The sequence below is a fragment of the Alligator mississippiensis genome, chromosome 1 (genome assembly GCF_030867095.1).
Source record: "Alligator mississippiensis isolate rAllMis1 chromosome 1, rAllMis1, whole genome shotgun sequence".
NCBI classification, from domain to species: Eukaryota; Metazoa; Chordata; order Crocodylia; family Alligatoridae; genus Alligator; species Alligator mississippiensis.
The window spans coordinates 64139335-64165118 of NC_081824.1; the positions used below are offsets into that span (position 1 = coordinate 64139335).

The 25784-nt window shown below is 43.8% G+C and overlaps 1 protein-coding gene across 3 annotated transcripts in view; it reads left to right on the forward strand.

Moving 5' to 3' along the window:
• CD109 (CD109 molecule) overlaps positions 1–25784 on the forward strand; it is a 125435-nt gene that overhangs the window by 83004 nt on the left and 16647 nt on the right. For all 3 annotated transcript variants that reach the window (XM_059731221.1, XM_059731222.1, XM_019496871.2), the window contains exons 24-30: positions 498–579; positions 4151–4379; positions 5141–5306; positions 7122–7312; positions 9119–9274; positions 9355–9420; positions 25042–25184. In XM_059731221.1, coding sequence (XP_059587204.1) covers positions 498–579; positions 4151–4379; positions 5141–5306; positions 7122–7312; positions 9119–9274; positions 9355–9420; positions 25042–25184 — 1033 coding nt within the window. The remainder of the gene's footprint in view (positions 1–497; positions 580–4150; positions 4380–5140; positions 5307–7121; positions 7313–9118; positions 9275–9354; positions 9421–25041; positions 25185–25784) is intronic.

Genomic DNA, 25784 nt, shown 5'->3' on the forward strand with positions numbered 1-25784 from the left:
AGATGCCTCCAGTGAGCCATGTATTGTCAAAGTTTTGCACTGCTTAATCTTAAAATCTGGACCCTCTCCTGTTTCTTTACTTCCATCTTAAACATTAGTATCATACAGTGGACACAGAACTGCAAGTGAAGCTGAACTAGCACTGCAGAGACTAAAACTATAATTTCATATGTCTTGCATTTAATACTTCTATTAATTCACCACAAATCTTCATTGATTTTTATTAAGACTACGTTTGATGACAGGGAGTTAAAGCCTTGCATCTCAACCTTGGTAGATAGATCCTTCATGTTACTACAACCTACTTTTTGCAACATCTCTCTCCCATTTGCTTCTGCATATTTGGCAGAAATACTGTGAAACTTGACATTAAGTTCTGCTGCTCTTCATTCTCCAGTATTAGAAAACTTTTTCTCATGTTTTCCAAAGGACACTATAGTTTGCGTCCTCTTCAGAATAATTCATACAATACTTGACTTTTACTTTTGTCCCTTCAGGATACCAAAGAGAGCTTCTCTACCAAAGAGATGATGGCTCTTTCAGTGCCTTTGGAAACAGTGACTCCTCTGGGAGCGCTTGGTAAGTTTTGCCAGATAAAAGAAGCTAGTCACTTTGGAATTTTATAAATTGTTTGAATGTTTTACTGGGCTGAAATCTGTGTTAAACTGGTAAAAATTTCCAGATATACTAGCTTGCTGTCTGGTTTTCATTAGATCTGTAGGTCAACTTTTAAGGGTGTTTAAAAAATCATTATTAAAGTAACACTTTTTTACCCTTGCAAAAGAATGAGTGCTGAGTCAGTTTTCACCAGGGAAGAAACTGAATAAAATAATTAGAGGCAATATTAGTATCTAAGAGAATGGTTCACCAGGCAGAAAGCATTTAAAACATTTTTTCTAGAGAAGCTAATGGATACACTGTAGATTTGGCTTCTTCATATATCATAAAGGGTGGGATTTGGTGCTGTGGGCTTTACAAGCATAGCACAATAAGTCAGAACTCCAGCTTGTAACCCACCATGATGTCCTTTCAAGTCCACCCTGCTTATGGGCTGAAGTAGCCACCAACATAATTTAGGGAGCTTTTGTAAATTATGTCAACTTTTTGATTACCCATAGCTGCCCAGAAGGACTGTAGTGCACATTTGTTACTTTTCCTTATATAGGGTTAGTGAGGGACACTAGAGTTAATTTACAGAGTGCCTGGGTTTGGGGATTCTTGGAGCTCCCTGTATCTTCTTGGAATAGTGTATGAGGTCTGTATCAGGAAGGAGATACCCTCCCAAATGCTATGTAGTTAAGAAGGGGTATAGGTTGTAGCTGTGTTGGTCTAAGGACATAGGCAGACAAGGATGATTTGATGAGGTTATAAGAAGGTTTGAATGTTGTTCTGAAGATGCACAACAGGGGAACTCATCAATCGTACAGCTGTCCAAATGCATATATGGTGTTTTCATCATCATAGTTCTGAACAACTTTTTCATCTTTTCACACCAAAGGCTGAGAACTTGTCCACTGCATTGCACATGTGCCAAGCAGAGCCTCTGGGTGTGACATTTTTGTCCTTGCACAGGGGGCCAACTATATCCCTTCAAGCATCCTTCTTGCCTCTTATCTTAAGGTGTTATGTGGAATAAAAGTTGCATCTGAGGTTTTATTCTGGTTTTCTGCATCCTCAAAGACTGTTTAACCCACATGCAATGAAAAGCTCTGTACTATACTGATGGTTTTCCAGATAGACAGATAGGTGATGGTCTACTCTGGGTGAGGGGGCCTTAGAACCTAGATGTGTTCCCTAGCCACTTAACTATTGGAGCTCAAACATAGGAAAACTACTGTCCTCCCATGGCAGTTGCAGTTTATGTACTTTGCCCAGTTTTCTTTATGGTTCAGGATCTCCTAAAATGTATTGTGCAGGCTCAGCAAGAAGGAAACCTGTGATCATCTAATGTTCACCAGTCATGGGTTTTTGTCCACCTTCAATGTTGTGAGTTATGCATGTACATTGGCTGCCTACCCAGTGTGTAGTCTACTGTATGTATGCAATATATGTACATCTATGCTGCCTCATTAATAGAACTGCAGACAGTGTGTAAGTGCTTAAAAAGCCCATTAAATGGCTGAAAACTACCATTTAGATGTACACTGGATGCATCTACATGTGAAATTAGTGTGCCTGAACAAACTATGACACAGTTCACACTGGAGTTTATTGCTTTTGGGTGCAACGTTTATATGTGCACTTGGGATCACAGCACATTGAGCCTGGGTGGCATGGCCCTGGCTGATAGGGAACTGGGGGATCTGTGAAGGGGCTAGCTGGGGCATGAGGGTGCTACAATGCAGGGCAGCCCCCACTGCAGTGCAGTGGACAGTCAGCAGGCAGCCCCCACACTGTAGCACTCTCGTGCCCCAGCCAGCCCCGGTCTACATGCGTGTTACAGCAGAGTAAAGAATTCCGCTGTAGGATAGTACGTGTGTCAGGCAGTACTGTCTTATGGCAAAGTTAATTAGCTTACTCCTGCCTTATAGCACTGCACTTATAGACAGTGACACTTTACTGTGGAGCTAATTAGTCAAATGATTGACTAAAGTGTCTTGCGTAGATGCCCTGACTGGGTAACAGTGACCCACACAGACCACTTGAAGCTGCTCAGCTAATTAATCCATATTTAACCAGCTTTAGTGTACTTGCTTTTTTATGTGTAGTTTTTGAAGCTTAACAGAAGAGTTCAAATTATTGGCTTTATCCAAAGTCCTCTTAAGTCAGTCACAATTTTCATTGACTACACGGGGATTTAGAATACATCTGGCATTGATGAACTGGAGAAAATCAGATTCTTAGCCTGACGCTGCCAAGACTTTGAGGTCTGTTAGATAAGTAGTGTAATATTAGACCCTATGAAGGGGTCAGAATGAACCTTCAAAATATAAACAGTTCCGGCAGAAAGGGTTGTTTTGATAATGTGGTTATATGGAAAGGCATCTTCTTAAAATCATATTCATTATTTTGTTACTTCATGCATTATGGGTAGTCTTGACAACCTAAAGCTTGACAAACTAAATCTCTGATCTTTCAAAAGGCATACAGATGTATTTAATTTATGAGCAACATGTGAATAAAGAAATCCGTGTTTTGACATATAAATCATATGTAGTTTTGAAATGGTAAAGTTTTAAAAAGCACAGTTCTATGGACAAAATATTCAAAAAGAGCATAGTTTTAAGGACAAAAAAGTTCACTTTATTTTCTTGCTGATTAACTTTAGACTGTTTACTCTTCAAGACAGGGTTTGTTTTATTCTGTGTCTGGAAATCATCTAACACATTGGACACAACTGCATTTTGAATAATACTCGAATCTAAAACAAAGTGTTTCCCCCCGTTCAGCTGGGGGAAAAAAGTCCCTTGTCTTAGATTTACATGCAAAGTAGAGGTGGGCGGGTAGCTCCTCTGACTCTGACTCTGGCCCTGAGCCCAGGTTGGGGCCAGAGTCAGACCCAGTACAGACCCCCTCTGCTTGCCCTCTGACCCCCTTGCTTCTTCCCTGCTGCTGCCTTCTTCCCCCCTTAACTATCAGGTGCAGCTTGGCTCAGGCTGAGGACAGAATACATGAAAACTCTGTCCCCTAAATGGCCAGTCAGCAGCACTGTATGGCTGGCAGGGGCTGCACTTCTACTTGCTGTGCTCTGGGAAGGAACAGAGCCTGGGCAATGTCTGACTGTAAGGGCAGGGAAGGGGAAGAGGCAGAGACTGGAGAGTGGTGGTTGTGTGGGAAGGGGCAGAGATTGTGGGGAGTGGGAGAGGAGGGGCAGAGACTGTGGGGAGCTGGGGGTGAGGGATGCTGGTGGGGGGGGCAGGAAGGCTGTAAGGGAAAGAAGTGGGGGACAGAGGACAAGGGGGAGAGTGGTAGGAGGGGGTATTGCTTTCCTTCATATGGCAGGGGGAGGGGGATGAATTCAAGACAACCCTCCAATAATTAGATTCTGTACCTGGAAAATTATTTAAAAATATGTATTTTCCAGGTATAGAATCTAATTATGAGGGGTCATCTTAAATTCAGGGTTGACTTACATTCGTGTACATACAGTAAATGGGTTGAAATATAGCAAATCATTAATGTTTTGCATTTGTCTAACCCTTTCCCAAAGGTTATCGGCTTTTGTATTAAGATGCTTCATTCAAGCTCGCCCATTTATAGATATTGATCCTTATGTGCTGACGAGAACAGCTGCTTGGATTGTCAAACATCAGAAACATAATGGTGAATTCACGGAGCCTGGAAAAGTGATACACAGTGGACTTCAAGGAGGGAGTAACAGTCCAGTAACTCTTACTGCTTATGTTGTGACAACCCTATTAGGCTATGAAAATGATGAGGTATTAAAATTAATTAATATTGCATGTAGCTAATAAAATATTTCATGAGCTATCACAAGAATCCTTGATCATTTTGAAGTTTTTAAGGAACTGAGGACTAATTAACAAAATGAGATCATTCAATGTTATCGTTAATAATAGATTGCCCTTCCAAAAACTTAACACAGTTGGTTATTCCATCGTGTGAGATTTCAGGTTTAGACCTGAGATCCTAATAAAGCACTTAAGCATGTATATAACTTTAAGGATGGTGAGCAGTCCCATTAACTTCACTAGAATTATTCAAATACTTCAAGTACTTGATTGCATTGAAGCCTTTACTTTTGGTATGCAAGTGTGTGATTTTTGACAGAAAATGTCTATATTTTTTTTAATTCTGAGGTAAAATATGTCATTATAATATAATAATTATAATAATTATATATTATTATAATATAATTATAATATAACAATTATTATATTCTGTTATAATTACAATATTCCATTATGATTATAATATGATTCTAATACTATTTAAAGTAATATTTCCAGGTAATATAAAATATTGTAAACATAACACATTTATTTTATAATATTATTATATGACAATTGCAATATATTAATATTATCATATATTTATACTGTTCCTTTATACTATGCCTCTATCATTTTTTTCTTATAAACTGTCAATGCTGCTGTTGCCCCTGTTGTTTCTTTTGTAAAATTTTATTTATTTATGATAGATTTAAATTAATTTGATTCAATACATTCTTTATTCTCAGTTTGCTGTAGTGATCAAAGAAGCTACAAGCTTTCTGGAAGCTAAGTTAGAAGAAGGAATTTCTGATAACTACACTCTGACCCTAGTGACATATGCATTGTCTTTGGCAAACAGTATGAAAGCAAAGAAAGCCCTGAACATACTAAATCAGAAATCAGAACAGCAAGGTATTGTAAGATGTTTTATTACTGTAGTTTGAATAGATTTTTCTCAAAATAGAAAAACAAAAGAAAACACCTTTTGGCTAAGTCCAGAGAACCTATATAGTATATAGGTTCTTTTGAGAACCTATACTAGCAAATTGCCCATCAAGAATGAAAGGGGGGGCAGGTGGGGACAGAGCGCCATCACCTACCACCCTGCACTGCTGCTGCCTCCCAGGAGTGGGGGTGGGGGTGGGGAAGCTTGCCTTGCTGTCCCTTCCATCCCACTCTGCCAGCACCCCGCATTGCCGCCACCTCCAGCGCCTCTGGCCTCGCCCCCCCAGCTCCATCCCCCCATCCCCACTGTCATGGCAGTGCTCCATATTCCAACTGGTTGTTTCACTAACCAATCAGAGTGCTCCAAGAGCATTATGGACAGACAGACAAACAGACAGACAGTCTAAGCCCTTTATTATATAAGAATAGTAGAACACCAAAGGGAAAGCTCAGTGAAAACTATATTTAAGTGAACTGTTTGTATTGAAGTTGGATTTCCAAGCTTAATTGCTATATTAACTGATGTGGATATTACAATATTATTGCAAAGCATTGGCTTGCCACTTTCCCACACTGTTGTGTATGCCAGTCAAATCTGATTAAACAAGGTCAGAGCAGGTCAATTGCTCAGACAGCATATCTCAAAGGAGTGCTTAAGAGCTTAGCAAAATGGTGTGGGTGATTAATTCAAATCAGTGTCAGGAAGAAGAAATGAAGGAAAGGGCTTTAAATAAAAGGATTCACTAAATTTTCTTTGTCACTTGTAATTCCACAAGATGATCTTTTAGAGTTAAAATGAAATGCAAGTCTGTCCATGAATGGTTGTCTACGTTTTCCTGCATGTTTTGGGGAAGAAGGGAAAAATAAATATAGTTTTTTGGTTACAAATGCTCAGTATCCAACTGAGTATTCTTTGTTAATACATTTTTATTGGATAGGGTTCAGTTACTGTAAGTTTGATCCTGATGAATGATATGCATGTACCTCTAATTCTCATGTAAGAGCCAAAGATTTCTTAGAGTGATATCTTTCTTGGAGTGATATCTTTTCTTGAATCAACTATGTAATTGTGGTAAAGCTAAACAAGCTTTTGAATGCAAGACATTTGTTGTCAGGTCCTCTTGTTGTATAATTTGGCTTCTTTTTTCTTTAGGTTGTAGATTTTCCATTGCCAGTGGTGGATTTCGCTATCTTCCATGTTAATGGTAGTGTAAGAGTTTTGTTGTAGTTGTGATAGTTCAGATTTATGCGAGGCAAGGATTTCTTAGGTTGACATCCTTTATTGGACCAATTATGTAGTTAATATAAAGTTAGACAATGAAAGACTAATTTTCTATGATGCTATGATTCTAATTAATTTTATTTCACCACATCAATGAAAATACTGTCTTTTATTAGGGTCTGCTTTTGATTATACTGATGACCAAATGCAGTATTTATAATGCAAGAGTCTCATTTGCTTCAACATAAGCACTGCAACTGTTTCATACATGTTTTTAGGATTGGGTCATTCTCTGACTGGATAAGAGGCATGATCCAAAGTCCATCAAAATCAATTACATTGAGGCCAGTGGTTTTTGTGTCAGACATCAGCCCCAGCTCAGTAGAGCATATTAAACACATTCTTAAAACAATCATTAACCAGCAAAACACTTAAACACATGCTTAATTTTATCTATGGTCTAAAGTGCCTTGCTACGTCCCTTTGGTAAAGATAAATCAGTAGGTTTTCTTATGTTACTTCTGCCTTTGGAGCTCACATTAGTGATGATCTTTTTTCAGGAGAAATTCGATTCTGGACGACACCAGCTCCTGAACTTTCTGACTCATGGCAACCACGGTCTGTTGACATTGAACTTGCAGCCTATGCTTTGCTGTCTCACTTTCAGCAAGATAGATTATCAGAGGGGATTCCTATAATGAAATGGTTAAGCCAGCAACGAAATCACCTTGGAGGTTATTCATCTACTCAGGTTAGATAAACGTTACTAGAAGCTCTGTTATGTTCAGATAGACTTTCCAAACAGGCACTTCACCTTTCAAACAATAGCGTTATTTTTCTATAACAAATATTAAAAATGTATTATTCTATAACATATTGTCCTAATCAAGCATATGCCAACATTGTTTGCTGGATTGGGATCTTAATCTGTTTAATGTAAAAAACCCATCATTTAAAAAATTAATTAAAAATAATAACAGAAAAAGAGGAGCAATACAGTTATTTTAGACAGAGAAAATACTGAAAAGAACTGAAAATGAGAAAATTAAGTGATCTTAAACCTGCATTTTTTGTGCATGTTTATGTCCTGTCATTGATACAAATTGTTTTATTAAATTATTACACATTATGCTGTATTATGCATATTATAGCGTCATGGTACTCTGTTGTAGTGTATTTTTTTAGGTTTTTCTTTTTTTGTACTTTCCTGTCTTACAGTGTTGTTATAAAGCTGAACTAATAAAGTATTAGGACCATCAGATGGAAGGTGCTTAATAAAAGCAAGGTGTTCTTACTGGCCCAGGTTAGGCTTGCTACTGAGAAAATCATAGGAAAAAACAGCGAGAAACTCGTGTAGCAAACCCCTTCCTCCTCCTAGCTGAAAACTGCTTCTAAACTTAGGTGTGCTATTTTGCCTTTTCAGTCATGCACTTGCAGTATAGGAGAATTTGCATATATGCAAGAGCAGGTACACAGAAATTCTGTATTTTGTGTGTCAGGTGATGGCACACAATTCTGAGAGTAAACGTAGAAAAGGGATTGGATGGCTTGTAAAAAGCTGACCATGAGACCACTAGGAAATTATTTTTGATGTATTTTTCTTCATATCTACAGTTCTCACTGCTATAGTTTTTGTTTCTGTGACTGAACAGCTGCGGAATCTGCTGTTGAATGCCTGATACTTATATTTGTTTCTGGCTAGTGCACATTTAAGGCCCATTGTGGCTTTTTAGCTTGTCTTTTTTTAACTTGTCCTTCCTGTTGGCTGACAGATTGTATAGAGTGTGAGCCCAGCTTCATAATCTACAGACTTGCATGACATCTAAAAAGAAAATTCAAGCTGTAGTCCAGATACGGTTAAAAGAAAGTCCTAATATTAGGAACATTGCACTGGAAGAGACCAACTTCTGGTACTATGTGATTACAGGCAGCCATATAACGTTAAGTCCAAAAGGGTCCATAAAACTGTGTTTGTTTCAATGTGTTCCCTCTCCTTACTATGATGGGAACAAATTTTTCTGATGGAGCTATGATGTCAGGGAAGGTGGAGGAGATGCACAAATGGAGGAGATGCACAGAAGCTTTTGTATATATACTTGTGGCATATAGAAGTCTCAGTGACTATGACAGAATGATGTGGTAACTGTGGAGCTGTGGCCCACAGCATACAGCCATATATAGATATTACTTATATCTTATTGTATGTTGGGAGGTGACTGTAGTAATATTCCAGCAAAAGTGACAGGTGAACAGTAGAAATCATACATTAAAGGTTAAGAAGCCCAACTATCTAAGGTCTTCCTTCCACATAAACATTTAACCAGTGTAATTGGTTAGAAACGTATTTCTTAAATATATTCAGATTCCTTATGGGGACGCTCATAAATCAGGTTTAGTGTGTTCATACTAAGAAGTTATACTGATTTAACTAAATTGCAGAACCAATGTAATTAAAGTGATACAGCTTGTATGTGTAGCCAAAATTTAACAGATATTGGCAGCTGTGTAGTTTGTAGGCTTTCATATTTACTGTAGAAGCATTTGTTTCTCTTAACAGGACACAGTAGTTGCCCTGCAAGCCTTGAGTTCATTTGCAGTTCTTACTACTACCAGTAAAACGGAAATTAGTGTAACAGTGACTGGACCAAATCTGGAAGCTCTGGCAGAATTTTCAGTTGATACTCAAAACCGGTTTCTTCTTCAGACCAAAGAGGTACTGTTGGAACACTTTGAAACAATCCTGTCCTGTTAATATATTTGGAACATGTTTAATTTATCTTGTCTATCTTTTAGATTGCACCTGTGCAACCAATGGTAGTGACACTGTCAGCAGAAGGTACTGGATTTGCCATTTTTCAGGTAGGCAGCAATGTTTTGTACTGTTTTGAAGCTCTCTTTTTAAACATCTTTGAAAAAAGAATATTTGAATAGGAAACTTAAGACACTAGGTCAATAAGAGGCTATGTGGCACCTTGTTTGAATCCCAAAGCAATGCACTAATTACAAAGTAATTACATTAGTAATTGTATGGGTAAAATGCTTGAAAACGAGCACCATGCACAATCACCAAGGTCAATGTGACTGCATAGGGCAGAAATTACTGTATATTATGCCATCACTGCGTTCTGTTTTGTTGTAGTGTAGAACTTTTTTAGGCTTTCTAGAGTGCCTTTCTCACCTGTGAAGTCCTAAGTATTTAAATAGCGTAGGCCATGACCTGGTGTTCATGTCTAACAGTGAAAATTTCTGAGAAATTTCCATCAGTCGAAATCTTCCCAGGAGAGGGAGCTCACAAGCCACCCTCCACTTCCCTATCCTCCACCCTTTCATCAGACTAGGGCAGTCCTGGTCTGGGGAGGGCATGGGAAGCAGTGGTTGCTCCACTCCTTCCAGTCCTTGGGGGGATAGAGTGGCAAAGAAAGACTCCCCATGCCTTCTCCAGATCAATGTCTGGGGAGCAAGCAGTGAGCATCTTCCTCCATTCTGTGTCCAGTCACCAAAAGTGGAATGAAGGGAGCAGCGGGGCAAAGTCCTTAGCCCCTTCTCTAAGCTGGGTAGATCTCAATTTGGAGAAGAGGCAGGGAGCAGTGGGGGCTGCTTCCCTCTGTTGCTTCATTCCCCTCCTGTGCAGAGTGGAAAGGGAGTGTATAAACAGTCACTTTTGCAAGAGATTTTCTTTCTCAAAGGAGTTCTTCCAAGTTGACACCTGGAAGATATTTCTCCCATAAGGGATGTGTTTCCCCTGGGAGAAACTGAGTGAATGCTTATATGCTCATAGTTTCTACTAGGAAAGCATAGTTGAAGGCTGCTATTAAATCCCTCCTCAGTCTTCTCTTCACTAGACTAAAAAAGACCAGTTCCCTCAGTCTTTCCTCATAAGTCATGTCCCTCAACCCCTCACCTTTTTTGCTGCCCTCCGCTGAACTCTCTATAATTTGTCCACATCCCTTCTGTAGTGGGTCCGCCCAAAACTGGACACTACTCCAGATGTGGCCTCACTAGTGCTGAATAGAGGGGAATAATCACTTCCCTTGACCTACTAGCAACACACCTGCCAATGCAGCCCAGGATGCTGTTAGCCTTCTTGGCAACAAGGGCTCATATTGCTAGCTCATATTCAGCTTATTGTCCACTGTAACCCCCAGGTCCTTTACTGCAGAGCTGCTGATTAGCCAGTCAGCCCCCAGGCTGTACTGGTGCTGGGATTGTTTCCATAGCAACATAGGGATAAAACTCATTCTTTTTTATTTGAAAGAATATAGAAATCTATATAAGTTACAGTGTGCTACTAGTATAAGTAGTAGATGGTAACTGACGTTATAATCTGTTTCACTACAAAACTAGGAACAGCTCCTATTCTTTTGAGTGACACTTGGGAAAATTGAGCTTAATTGATCCTGCAGGTCTGCTAGATTTAAGTTAGATCAGATTCCAACTTGAGTTTCTTACATGCTGTTTGACTTTAATTTCAGTATCCTTATATATCTGTAAGAGAAAGAAAAATGGTTTATCTTTTAAAATCATAGGATCATATGTGTGGAAGGGAGATCAAGAGTCATAGTTTCCTAGTTGGTAGGGTCAGAAGGGACCTGAGCAGATCATCGAGTCCGACCCCCTGCCGTGGCAGGAAAGAATGCTGGGGTCAAACGACCCCGGCAACGTGTTCATCCAGCCTCCTTTTAAAGACCCCCAGGGTAGGAGCCAGCACCACTTCTCTTGGAAGTTGGTTCCAGATCCTAGCTGCCCTGACAGTGAAGTCGCGCCTCCTGATATCTAGCCTGACTCTACCCTCTGCCAGCTTGTGATCATTATTTCTTGTCACTCCTGGTAGCGCTCGGGGAAACAGGGACTCTCCCAATGCCTGCTGGTCCCCCCTGACCAGTTTGTAAATGGCCACTAGATTCCCCCTCAGCCTTCTCTTGTGGAGACTGAACAGGTTCAGGTCCCGTAGCCTCTCTTCATAGGGCCTGCCCTGCTGACTCCTGATCATGCGAATGGCCCTCCTCTGGACCCTCTCCATGTTGTCCACATCCCTCCTGAAGTGTGGTGCCCAGAACAACGCAGTACTCCAACTGCAGCCTGACCAGTGTCACGTGGAGGGGGAGGATCACCTCCTTGGACCTGCTTGAGATGCATCTGTGGATGCATGACAAGGTACGGTTGGCCTTCCTGACCCCACACTGTCGGCCCATGTTTATTTTGGCATCAATAATGACTCCAAGATCCGGTTTTGCCCCTGCGCTGATGAGAAGGGAGTTCCCCAGCCTGTAGGTATGCTGCTGGTTCTTCCTCCCCAGGTGCAGTACCTTGCACTTGTCAGTGTTGAACCCCATCCTGTTCTCATCCACCCACCCCTGTAACCTGTCCAGGTCCGATTGCAGCCTATTCCTCCCTTCTAGCATGCCCACTTCTCCCCACATCTTAGTGTCATCTGCAAATTTGAACAGGGTGCTTTTTACCCCCTCGTCCAAGTCACTGATGAAGATGTTGAGCAGTGCGGGCCCAAGGACTGAGCCCTGTGGAACCCCACTGCCCACATCCCTCCAGGTCAAATAAGACCTGTCCACCACCACTGTCTGGGCCCAGTCAGCTTGGCCCACCACTGCACAAATGCAGAAAAGCTATTTTTAAAGCATCCCTGCTCATAGTTTATCCAGCCACCTCTTGAAAACCCCCAGTGAAGGAGATTTCACAACTTTCTTGGCAGTCTGTTCCACTGCAGTACTGATATAACAATAAGGGCATTTCCCCTGATATCTAATATAAATCTACTATGATGAAATTTACAGCCATTACTTCATGTCCCAACCTCTGCAGCAAGGAACAATAGTTGTTCTCCTTCTTTATGGCAGCCTTTCAAATATTTGTAGACTGCTATTGTGTCTCCCTAATCATCTTTGCTCCAAGCCATAACATGCCTTCTTTTTCTCAACCGCTCCTCGTACGGCTTGCCTTCCAAATCCTTCACTGTTTTTGCTGCTTGCCTTTGGATTCTCTCTAACTTCTTCACACCCTTCTCAAAGTATGACCGAGGAATCCTTTGTTGTTTTGTTTTACCAGACCAGCCATTTTTGGTCCTCCAGAAACTGTGATCTTTGTCTACCTCAGGTTTCTACCTGGGGAACTGCAGCTGCAACGTAGAAGTATAATGCTTATACATACTCCTAACCACCACTGAGTAAGGACACTTCCTTTCTCTTACACCTAGTACCCCTGTTGATTCAACCCCAAATTGCATTTGCTATTTATTTTTATTGTTTATGAATGAGTCATCCTGACTCAGGTTTAGTCTGTGATCCACTAATACTCTTAAATCTTTGGCTACCACTCAGCCAGTCATCTCCTATTCTGTATTTGTAGTTTTAATTATTTTTCCCTGGGTGTAGCATCTTACATTTGTCTGTGCTGAACTTCACTCTGTTGTTTCTAGCCCAACTTTCTAATCTATCAAGATCCTTCCGAATTCTACTTGTATTCCAAAGTGTTTGCAGTCCTTCCCAGTTTCATGTCATCTTCAGACCTCACCAGGAGGTACCCAAAATCATTAATAAACATGTTAAATGGCACTGGACCCAGTATAGAGCCCTGTGGAATCACACTCAAAACATCCTGTCATTTCATAGATTTCATAGACATTAGGGCTGGAAGGGACCTCGGAAGATCATCAAGTCCAGCCCCCCGCCCAAAGGGCAGGAAGTCAGCTGGGGTCATAGGATCCCAGCAAGATAAGCATCCAGTTTCATCTTGAAGGTGTTCAATGAAGGCGCTTGAACAACCTCCGGTGGCAGGCTGTTCCAGACCTTGGGGGCTCAGACAGTAAAGAAATTCTTCCTTATGTCCAGCCTGAAACGATCTTGTAGTAGTTTGTGACCATTCGACCTCGTCATCCCTTGGGGCGCTTTGGTGAACAAACGTTCCCCCAGATACTGGTGGTCACCCCTGATAAACTTGTAGGTGGCCATCAGATCACCCCTGAGCCTGCGCTTTTCCAGGCTAAAGAGCCCCAGGGCTCTCAGCCTGTCATCGTAGGGTCTGCTTCCCTGACCTCTGATCATGCGCGTGGCTCTTCTCTGGACTCTCTCAAGCTTCTCCACATCCTTTTTGAATTGTGGAGCCCAAAACTGGACGCAGTACTCCAGCTGCGGCCTCACTAAGGCCGAGTACGGGGGAGAATGACGTCCCGGGATTTGTTTGAGAAGCATCTATGGATGCAAGCCAGCGTTTTGGTCGCTTTACTAGCCGCAGCATCGCATTGCAGGCTCATGTTCATCTTGTGGTCAATGATGACCCCCAAGTCTCTTTCTTGCATAGTGCTAGCCAACATAGCACTGCCGAGCCTATAAGGATGCTGCGGGTTTTTTTTCCCAAGGTGGAGAAGCTTGCATTTATCGGCGTTGAACGCCATCAGATTCTCATCCGCCCACTTGCTGAGCCTGTCCAGGTCAGCCTGTATCATCCGCCTGTCTTCTGGTGTGGATGCTTTGCCCCAAAGTTTGGTGTCATCGGCGAACTTGGCCAGTCCGCTTCTGACTCCAGTGTCCACATCATTAATGAAGATGTTGAACAGTATGTGTCCAAGGACAGAGCCCTGGGGGACCCCACTGGTCACAGGACACCACGATGAGTGACTTCCATCAATTACTACCCTCTGGGTCTGACCCCGGAGCCAATTTTCCAGCCAGTGGATCGTGGAGGACCCAAGGCGACAATTGGCCAGTTTCTTCAAGAGACGATCATGGGACACCAGATTGAAGGCTTTTTTGAAGTCAAGATATATGACATCAATCTCATCTCCCTTGTCCAGGTGATAGGTCACCTGGTCGTAGAAGGAAATGAGATTGGTCAAGCAAGACCTACCTGCAACAAACCTGTGCTGGCTATCCCTTAAGATGTTGGCGTCGGCCAGTCCATTAAGGATGGCCTTCTTAATAAAGTTTTCTAAGATCTTCCCTGGGATAGAAGTCAGGCTGATGGGCCTATAGTTAGCTGGATCCACTTTCCTCCCTTTCTTGAAGATAGGCACCACATTGGCCTTCTTCCAGTCTTCGGGCACTACACCAGAGCGCCAAGAGTTTTCAAAGTTCCGCGCTAGAGGCTGGGCTATGATGCTCGCCAGCTCCTTGAGTACCCTGGGGTGAAGATTGTCAGGGCCGGCTGACTTGAAGGTATCCAGCTTCTCAAGATGTTCCTTCACGAAGTCAGCATTAATGGAGGGCAGGGGATCACCCTCACCCGGACTTCCCGGCCCAGTAGCGGGCATGGGCGTCCCATGGAGCTGATGAAAGACCAACGCAAAGTACCTATTTAATAGGTTGGCTTTTTCCTGGGCGTCAGTTGTCAGTTGCCCCATCTGGTTCAGCAGGGGTCCAACGTTGCCCCTGCTTTTCCTCCGGCTCCCCACATATCTGAAAAAGGACTTTTTATTGTCCTTGATGCTCAAAGCTAGCTGGAGTTCAGTTGCAGCCTGGGCTTTCCTGGTCTGCTCCCTACAGGACTGGACCAGTGCAGAATAATCCTCCTTGGAGGTGACTCCCATCCTCCATCCTTTGTAGGCCTTTCTTTTTAGCCTCAGGAGGTCTGCTAGGTCCCTGGAGAGCCAGGGGGGCTGCTGTGCCCTCTTGCTGCCTTTCCTCCGAGATGGAATAGACTTAGTTTGTGCATTGAGGATCGCTCCCTTGAGGAGCAACCACTCTTCTTGAACTCCCCTCTCCCTGTGGTCACAGTCCCTTAGGGCCTCACTGACAAGCCTCCTGAGTTTGTCAAAGTCGGCTTTCCTGAAGTCAAGGACTTCCGTGTTGCTGACTGACTTGCCAGCTTTTCGGCGGATGGTGAAGGTGATCAGCTCGTGGTCGCTGTCACCCAGCTTCCCATCGATCACTAGGTCGCCAACTAGGTCATCCCCAGTAGCCAGCACCAGGTCGAGCAGCGCTTTGCCTCTCGTTGGCCCATAGACTTCTTGAGTCAGGTAGAGGTCATCCACACACGAGAGGAAGCTCTGCGACTGCTCAGATTTTGCTGAGCGATCCTCCCACGAGATGTCTGGGTAATTGAAGTCACCCATGACAACCACGGTCCTGGAGCAAGCTGCCTCAGCCAGTTCCTGGGCAAACTTCTGGTCTAGCTCAGGACTTTGGGTGGGAGGTCTGTAATAGACTCCCACCATTGTGTCCCCTGTGCCATGTTCCCCATGGATTTTAACCCAGAGGGTCTCCAGCCGTCCACCCTGGTTGCCAATATCGGCTTGCAGGTACGCGTAGCTTTCCTTAACATAGAGAGCTACACCCCCGCCCCTTTTCTCTACACGATCCCTCCTGTACAGGGTATAGCCATCTATCCCTGTGGTCCAGTCATGGGTGGAGTCCCACCAGGTCTCCGTTATCCCTATGACATTGTAATTGTTTGCACTGAGCAGGAGGATGAGCTCCTCCTGCTTATTCCCCAAGCTCCTGGCATTAGTGTACAGGCAGGCAAGTGCCCCCTGGGGGGCTCCTTCCTTGCCCACAGATTTTACCAGGGCTGGGGCTGGGGTGGGCTCCCTTGAGTGCTGTGATCCGCTGGCTTTGCAAGGATTGCTCAGCGGGCCAGCAGTGGCAGTAGTCCCCCTGTCCCCCAGCGGGCTTAGTTTAAAGCCCGGTGGAGCAGGTCAGCCAGTCTGGCTGAGAAGAGCCTCCTCCCTAGGGGAGAGAGGTGGAGACCATCTCTTCGCAGCAGCTCGCTGCCTCTCTCGCCAAAGAGCAGGCTGTGGTCATGAAAGCCAAAGCCTTCCTGACGACACCAGCGCCGCAGTCTTTGGTTGACCACATAGTTCCTCCTGTCCCTTCTCAGCCCATAGCCTGAGACTGGGAGGATCGACGAGAACACCACCTGTGCCCCCAGACCCTTAAGCCCTGCTCCCAAATCCCTGTAGCGCCTCATGACCTGGCTGGGAGTGCTCCGAGCCGTGTCATTGGTGCCCACATGAATAAGGAGCACGGGATAGTGGTCTGTGTGTTTGAGGAGCTTGGGGATCCTCTCCGCAATGTCCCGGATGCGGGCCCCTGGGAAGCAGCAGACTTGCCGGGCTAAGGGGTCGGGGTGGCAGATTGGCCCCTCCGTCCCCCTCAGGAGGGAGTCTCCCACAACAAACACCTTACGTTTTGTCTTGGGGAGAGCAGGGGCGGGAGCTGCAGTTAGGCCCATGTTGCCTGTGGGGGCCGGCAACTCAGCAGGCTCTGCTGGGGCAGCAAGAGGTGCGTACCTGTTGCTCAGCTCTGGTGGGGGAGGGGCCTTGGTGCGGCGGGCCTTAGGGCCCTTGACCACCTTGGTCCATGCCCCTGGCTGGACACAGCAGGAGGTCCCAGAGTCCTCCTTTGGCATGGAGGGAGACTGTGATCTACCCTCTGCCTCCCGGGAGAGAAGGGCCTGGCAGTAGGAGTCTATCTCGTGCTCGCAGTCCCTGATGGCACGCAGTCTGTGGACTGTGGCCTGGAGCTCCTCCAGCTGGCGCGCCAGAGACCCCAAAAGGGAGCAGACCCCGCAAGGGGAGGTCGCCATGCTCCCAGGCCCCAGAGCCTGAAAAAGGGACAGGCAGCCCCCACAGCCGAGAGCCAGGGGCTCCGTCTGCGTGGAGCCCGGAACCAGGGGCTCCGTCTGGGTGGCCGTCTCTGAGGTGGCAGAGGGGGGGGCTGCGGAGCTCGAGGGGACCCTTGGGGTGCGGCGCGTGCCCATCCGTGTCATGCCTCTGGTAGGCTGGCTACGGCTGGGACTGTCTACCCGGGGGGTTGCGCAGGCAGGGTCCAGCGCCCTCCCGCACTCCCTCCCACGCGAACTCCGCGCTAACTCACGCTCCGGCAGAGAAGCGTGCCTGTTTGTGCAGCCTGTTCGTGCGGCTCCGGTCGCGTGGCTCCCTGGGGGGCTGGGCGAAGTAGGGGCCTGGGCAGGGCTTGACCCGGCCCGGCTCCCCTCAGCCGCCGCCTCCCACACACACACTAAGGGGTTAGCCCCTTCTCTCCACGGGCCCCGCTTACCCCGGCTGTGCTGGGGGTCAGCGGGGGGGCTCCGCGGCTGCTGGAGGGTTTCTGACATCAATCCATTTATAATTGTGTTTTACTGGGCGCATCTACACATGCACTTTATTAGAGTAGCCTAATTATCTCTGTAGTAAAGCATCACAGTCTACACGTGCTGTGGTATTAATAAGTAAATTAATTAACTCTGTCATAGGATACTGCTGTCGGGGACAGTACAGCAGAGTAAATGTGATGAAATGCACATGTAGATGGTGATGGGCTGGCTTTGGTACAAGGGTGCTAAAGTGCAGAGGCTGCCTACCACCTAGCTACATGGCTCTGCACTCTCAGCACCCTCATGCCCTAGCTAGCTCCTCTGGTGTCTGACACCATCACCTGGAGCCTGGGGCTGCTCCCCCATTCCCTCTTGCCAGCCTGGGGCTGATCTGCCCCAGCTCAAAGTGCTGCTGTCCTGGGTGCACTTGTAGATGCTACATCTGGGAGCAGTTGACTCTGGCTCAAACAGGTCCAGAGTTTATTGTGTTACATTAATTTTACATGCATATACACCCACCTGTAATTATTTAGCAAATTATCTATTAACTTGTAGTAATTTTATTTAGCCCACAATGATAAATATAGAGCTAGATAAAACATTTTCAGAAACAAACTTGGACAACTGATTATTAAGAATATACATTATTCAATCAACAGCAGGCTGCAAAGTACCATAAATCACTGGCCTTGTTTATGTGTCTCCATAAATGCTGATTCTGTTTACAGCAAATTTCAAATATGCTAGAGGATACATTTAGATTTGATACTGAAGGCCAAAATAGAAATGAATGGCTCATCAGAGCAGTCTTTGCTTATCCATCATATCAAATGAAAGGAGTTTAGGAGGGATGATTTTGCAATAAAATTAAACTCCTTAACTCAGGGACGGCAAAGATGCAGCCCACGGTGGATCTAGCCCATGGAACCATGTTATTTAACCCTTGGTGCTAGCCCTGGATCTTGAGTGGGCCTACATATGGCATGTGAAGGACTGGCCTCAAGTGCATGGCTTGTGACACGCCACATGCAGCACCTGCATGGGGTCCAATCTAAAATCCCTCACTGCATGCTGGATTCAGCATGTACTCTGGTCTGGAATGTGAGCTGCATGTGGTGGCTGCTCCAGCTGGTTTGGGGCAGACACTGCGCAACATGGGTCTTGGAGCAGGCACTATATACAGTGCAGTCTCAGCATTTGGCATTTGGGCTGGAGGGTCTGTGGGTCCCTTGCATACTAGATTCAACACCTGCTTTGGCTGGCCTGGAACTATGCTGCATGCAGCAACAACTCTAGCTGGTCCAGGACCTGAGCTGTGTTCAGCAGCCATTGTGTGTGGCTTGCAACCCAGACTGGGCAGAACAGGAACTGTGGGCAGCACAGTTCCAGACTGGCTGGAGTAGGTGCTGAATCCAGCATGTGGGAGTTGGGGAGGGTTTGTGGGGCCACTCTGGTCCACAAAGCTGGCTCCATGTTTTTCAGTTGGCCCATGGACCAGTCCCTCCCCACTCACCTGGTCTGTTTTACTGAGGCCAGATGAATTTGACACCCTTGCCTATTTATTATGGAGAAATAGTACAAAGTTATTAAGATAAGTTCTTCAGTAGGATTGATCAGAAACTTTTCAATGGATTGGTTTTGTATTGAAAAATGTTGGTTTGTTGAAAGTGAAACCTTTCATGGAAATCTCTTGGTTTCAATAAAACCCCTTTTGGGAAGGTACTCAGATCCAGAATAGAATACCTGGCCAAAACCCCACTCCAGAATAGCTCATAGCTCCATTGTTTTCATTCACCTGGAATATGAGAAACTAAGGTTTAAATCCTTTCTCTGCCTGATTCAGACCAAGGGCCTGTTATTCTTATTCAGACCTGGGTCTTCTACATATCAGGTGAGTGTCATGACTGTTGGACGTTCTTGAATGGGTATGCTCTTTTAGTCTGTAACCAGATATCAAAACCTCAAAATCTTTCACAAAATTGCATGATTATTTCCAACCTGCCTTTCTGTCAGGGTTCAGCAAAGCTCATTTTAAATATAGACATGAATCCAAGTAAACTGTTGTGCAGTTTTAATAGACTACCATACTGGCTAGTCTATTTGGTTTCTGGTAGTTCAAATATACAAAGGTCTCTAATAATATGCCCCATTTGTCTGCTTCATCTAAATTACTCTTTTGCTGTATTTCCTCGTAGCATAGAGGCACAGATGCTGAAATTTGATTTCCAATAATGTGCTTCTTGCAGTGGAATAATTTCATCCAATAAAACTTTTCTTAGCTGGGACCAACTGTTTCCTTCTGTTTTCCCTGGCATTTTTCCTGTTCCAGAAGGAGTTCTCATATTATTCAAATTAGATATCTCTCTCCTAGATATAAGCAGGATCTGGATCCTTTCTGATTAACGTATTACATTGCAATCACATTTCTTCAGCTGTGTTTCTTTGTCCTAGACCCTTTGGGAATGCAGTAGCCAGATATGCTATTTTTGGGGTCAGGTTTTAGGACCAGATGGAGTATGTTAAACCTTAGTTCATTTAAATACCAGAATGTAGAATGCTATTTCCTGTTGTTATCCTGAAAGATCTTCCCATCATTGGACACCCTCCCCCTCTTTTCTCAATAAGATAGAGTCTTAGGAAAAACTGTAATTCTTGGTGAAACTCCTAACTAACCTTCTTCAGCTTCTGTCTTTGTGGGCTATGCTGTGAGTACCAGTGCTTTAATTCCCAACCTTCCAGGCTATCATAAAAAGGTATTTATTTTGGATTGTAGAATTCCAGAAGCAGTTATTGTTGTCACTTTGCCTTGTTTAGCCAGAAAAATCTTCTCTTGTCCTGGGGGGTTGATTTAAAAGGTTGGGTTTTTTTCTTCTTGAAAAGGATGGGCATAGTATGGGCAGATGGAAGGTATGCCTTAAAGATATCTAGCATTCTGGCCCTATTTTGTTCGGTAGACAAAGGACCAGATACTCAGCAGTCATAAATTGATGTAGCTCCAATTCAATGCACATCTAAAGGCTAGATCCTCAGTTGGTGTAAATCAGAGTAGTTGCATGGAAATTGAGCATGCATTGACCTGGATGTACTTTTCCCCATCACATTTACTGAACAGAGAATAAGTGATTAGAAGGAAGGAAAACATTAATTGGAGAGAGGAAATCTGCTGAAAATATTCCTTTCAATTAATGCTGTCAGCCAAACACGTTTGTTGCAATGCTAATTTAATGCTGATTTCCACACACCATAGTAACATTCTGATTCTTCCCATCCTTGAGCCAACATGGCCAGTGAAGGCAACTTTAGTTAGTCTCTTTGTGTTGTAAGAACAGCTTTTATCCTTATGTTATTTTCCCCTGATTTCTGAAAAAAGAGGAAAGTTAAGTCAGACTTAGCAGCAACTTGTTCCAACAAAGCACTTGCTAATTGGCCTGTTCACTATGTTGCTTCAGATGTTCTGTGGTGGTGGTATATTTTTGTTCATTTGCTTTTTCTGGCAAGAGCTAAAACAATATCGTTCCCGTTATGACAAATTGCTGAGTTGTTTCCCACTTTACCAAGCTTTCAACTCTCCTCTAATTTGCAGACCACTGGATTTGCTTTATTCTTGGTGTCATTCATTAACTTGTTTCATCTCCTCAGGACTAACTGTGGGTCAGGATATTTTTTTGTTTCAGAACCACTGCTGTTTTGTCAACTATGCTGAGTACACATTTATGTCATGGTCAGTGATTCCCCTGACTGATGGGGTTAAGGTACATCCATTTCCATAGTCAATGGCATGTAAGAGAGTGATATGGTAGCATTATGTCTAGTTGCCTTTGACTCCCCAGCTTAGATGACCAGATACCTGTTACAGTTGGATAAACAGAGGACATTCTTTAGCACAAGTCCAGAGCTAGGCTTAAACTTGCATCTCTAGGACCACAGCAAGATGCCCTAACCTCTCTGCTTTTACACTCCTTTTATACTTAACTACAGAGTGTAAAACCAGAGGTGCTATGTAGAATGTTGTGTTTCACATGTGTAAATGAAAATAAAGCAATGTATCTTACGTATCAAGGGAGCAGAAACTAGAGAGAGAGCAGGACAGTCAACTCGCAGAAACTTGAAGGTACCTCTGTGTGCACTGACTTACTGTCATGTGTCTTGCACCACATGTTATAGCCCCTTTAAATTTGGGCCAATAACTTTTCTTGTTGCTTCTGGGAACTGTTCTACATAGCTGTATGACAGATAAGTCCAATTTCCTGGATAATCTTCTTGACTCCCCAAATGATGAACAACTCTGATTAATTTCTGTTAGTAAGATGAGAATAATTTTTTCTTTGACTTCTGAGAGATGTAGCTAAATAGTAAATCAGGGAAAAATTAATAGTTATTTTTATATAAAAGCTATTTATATATGTAAGGCTATAAACATTTTTATATGTGTTGGTTATAATTGTAAGTCTGCCAAATATTTATTAGCACTTAACGGTGCATCCTTTATCGACATCTTGCATTTGTTTTTATCACTTTGATAATATTCAAGTTGAGCTTTTCATTGTTGTTAGTGTTCTTTCCACTGAGTTGTTCAGTTATATACTCTTTCTCTTGTCTCTGGCTCTGATAACATTGTATCAAGTTTCAGCAATAAGATACTGCTATTAGGAGTGAACATCACACAAGAAGTGTATCAGTCTAAGACGTCTAACAGTATCTGTATCTCTGAATCTTCTGTTTGCTTTGTGCCGGCTGGTTTGGGGCTCTAGGCCACCCAGGCTATTTAATTTCCTTTGTTGAATTAATATTTTGTCAAGACTGTTCACACAACATAGCTAGCCCATGATTGCTTAATCCTGACTCCACTGTCTCTGGTTTGGCTGCTCCCATTCATACTTTCCTGAGCAGGTGAAATGATCAGTTTAAATGATCCCAGAAAAGGGCAAACATAGTGCCCACATTTAAGAAAGGGAAAAAGGAGGATCCAGGGATCTACAGACCAGTCAGCCTCACCTCAGTCCCTGGAAAAATCATGGAGCAGATCTTCAAGGAATTCTAAGCGCTTGGAGGAGAAAAAGGAGATTAGGAACAGTTAGCATGGATTCACCAGGGGCAAGTCATATCTGACTAACCTGATTGCCTTCTGTGAAGAGGTGACTGGCTCTGTGGATGCAGGGAGATGGGTGGATGTGGTGTACATTGATTTCTCCGACAACATTTTCTGAGGCAAGCTAAGGAAGTATGGGCTTGATGAATGGACTGTAAAGTAGATAGAAAACTGGTTGGAGTATCAGGCTCAGAGAGGAGCAATCAGTGGCTTGATGTCTAGTTGGCAGGTGGTATCAAGTGGAGTACCCCAGGGGTCAGTCCTGGGGCCGGTTTTGTTCAATGTCTTCATCAACAATTTGGAAGATGGCATAGAGTACACCCTCAGCAAGTTTACAGATGACACCATGCTGGGGGGAGCAGTAGATACTCTGGAAGATTCATAGATTGTAGAGTTGGAAGGGACCACAATGGATCATTGTGTCCGACCCCCTGGCCCTGGCAGGAAAGAGGACCGAGGTCAGATGACCCCAGCCAGGTGACTATCTAGCCTCCTCTTGAAGACCTCCAAGCTAGGTGATAGCACCACCTCGCTTGGAAGCCCATTCCAGATCCTGGCCACCCTTACTGTGAAAAATTTCTTCCTAATATCTAACCTAAATCCACTCTCAACTAGTTTACACCCGTTATTCCTAGTTACTCCCTGAGGCGCCTTGGAAAACAGCACTTCCCCTATTCCCTGTTGACCTCTGCTAATAAATTTATAGGCAGCCACAAGCTCTCCCCTCAGCTGTCTCTTGTGAAGGCTTAAGAGATTCAGATCTCTCAACCTTCCCCTGTAGGGTCTATCACGAAGGCCACTAATCATGCGAGTGGCCCTCCTCTGGACCCTCTCCAGATTCTCCACGTCCCTCTTGAAGTGTGGCGCCCAAAACTGGACACAGTACTCCAACTGTGGCCTGACCAGTGCCGCATAGACAGGGAGTATCACCTCCTTTGTTCAGTTAGTCATGCACCTGCTAATGCATGAGAAAGTGTGATTGGCCTTGTTGATGGCCTCATTACACTGCTGGCTCATGTTCATCTTGGAGTCAATTATGACTTTAAGTTCCGTCTCTGCCTCCAAGCTGCTGAGAAAGACATTCCCCAACCTATAGGTGTGCTGAGGGTTCCTCCTTCCCAGGTGGAGTACCTTAGGTAGGGCCAAGATTCAGAGTGACTTAGACAATTGCAGGATTGGGCCAAAAAGAATCTCACGAGGTGTAACAAGTACAAGTGCAAAGTCCTGCACTTAGGGCGGAACAATCCCATCCACCAATACAGGCTTGGGGGTTGACTTGCTGGGCAGCAGCTCTGCAGAAAAGGACATGGGGGGGGTTACAGTGGACAATAAGCTGAATATGAGCCAGCAGTGTGCCTTTGTTACCAAGAAGGCTAATGGCATCCTGGGCTGCATTGGTAGGTGCGTTGCCAGTAAGTCAAGGGAAGTGATTATTCCCTTCTATTTAGCACTAGTGAGTCCACATCTGGAGTACTGTGTTCAGTTTTGGGGCCCCCACTACAGAAGGGATGTGGAGAAATTGGAGAGAGTCCAGCGGAGGGCAGCAAAAATGGTGAAGGGGCTGGGGGACATAACTTGCAAGGAAAGATTGAGGGAACTGAGCTTATTTAGTTTACAGAAGAGGAGACTGAGAGGGGTCTTAATAGCAGCCTTCAACTATTTGAAGTAGGGTTTGAAAGAGGATGGAGCTAGACTGTTCTCAGTAGTGGCAGATGACAGAACAAGGAGCAACAGTCAAGTTGCAGCAAAAGAAGTTTAGGTTAGATATTAGGAAGAATTTCCTTACTAGGAGGGTAGTGAAACACTGGTACAGGTTACCCAGAGAGGTGGTGGAATCTCCATCCTTGGAGGTTTTCAAGACCTGGCTAGACAAAGCTTTGGATGTGATGATCTAGTTGGGGATGGTCCTGCTTTGAGCAGGGTTTGGACTGGAAGACCTGCTGAGGTCCCTTCCAACCCTAACTTTCTATGATTCTATTAGCAGATCATCCTCTGACTATTCAGACCTCCCTGAAGACATTAGCTCTTCTACAGCTGCTTCAAGCAGCTGATTGGAAAAGTGGCACCGTTTGAAATAAAAGCTGTGGCAAGCAGCTTGCTGGTCCTGCATACCTTTTATGTTGTAGCTATATGTGCCTTTACTTACTTTGCAGGCCTTTGTCACTGGAGTGGGATAAGGAACAGAATCCTGAGACGAAACAGTGTACTACTGTCCTTGCTTTTGTAGCATGAACTGAACTAATGTGGCAGTTGGCAATTTGTGTAACACTTTGAAATCTAGCTAATTTATTTGGCTCATTCATTTTTGCTGCACAGAGGTCATCTGTGTTTGTATTTGTATTTCACAGCTCAACATTATTTACAACATGAAGCATTCAGTCACTCATAGAAGGCGCAGATCTGCCCAAAGTCCAGAAGCCTTTGACTTAGATGTTGTTGTAAATGATGAGAAAAATGATATAAATCATTTGACCCTAAATGTGTGTACAAGGTAAGTAACTCATCTACTACTTCTCTGGATCCGTACAGTGTCATATATTACACTGTAATATTTAGGAGGTGCTAAGTGTTACATAGCTGTATGAATGTATTGCTACCCATAATATGGACCCATAATAAGTTTACGTAAAATAAATGAATGATGTCATACAGAGGATCAGTTATTAAACTCAGTAGCAAATGGTTAAATCACCTTCATCTTAATAGAACTGAAGAGATTAATTATCAAGAAATAAATATCATTTGTCATGTCATATTTTTAGTTGTAATACCTTAGTCATTGTGGTTTTCTAAAGGTTGGAATTCTATAGAGACAGTCATATGAAATATGACTGAAATCTGATTGAAGTATGACTTGTAACAGCTGTTGCTCTACTAGCTACAGTCAGTAAGTTACATCTGAGAGCAGTTTTTTGATCAAAGCGAAGTGACTTGGTACTTAGAATACCCATATTCAGTTCCTGGTTATGCAACTAGCCTGCTAGGTGACTGTAAAATGGGAATAAAACACTTTGAGATCAAATGATGAAAGTTACTGTATATGACATAGGTGGTATTATTATTATTACTACTACTACTACCAAGTAAAGCC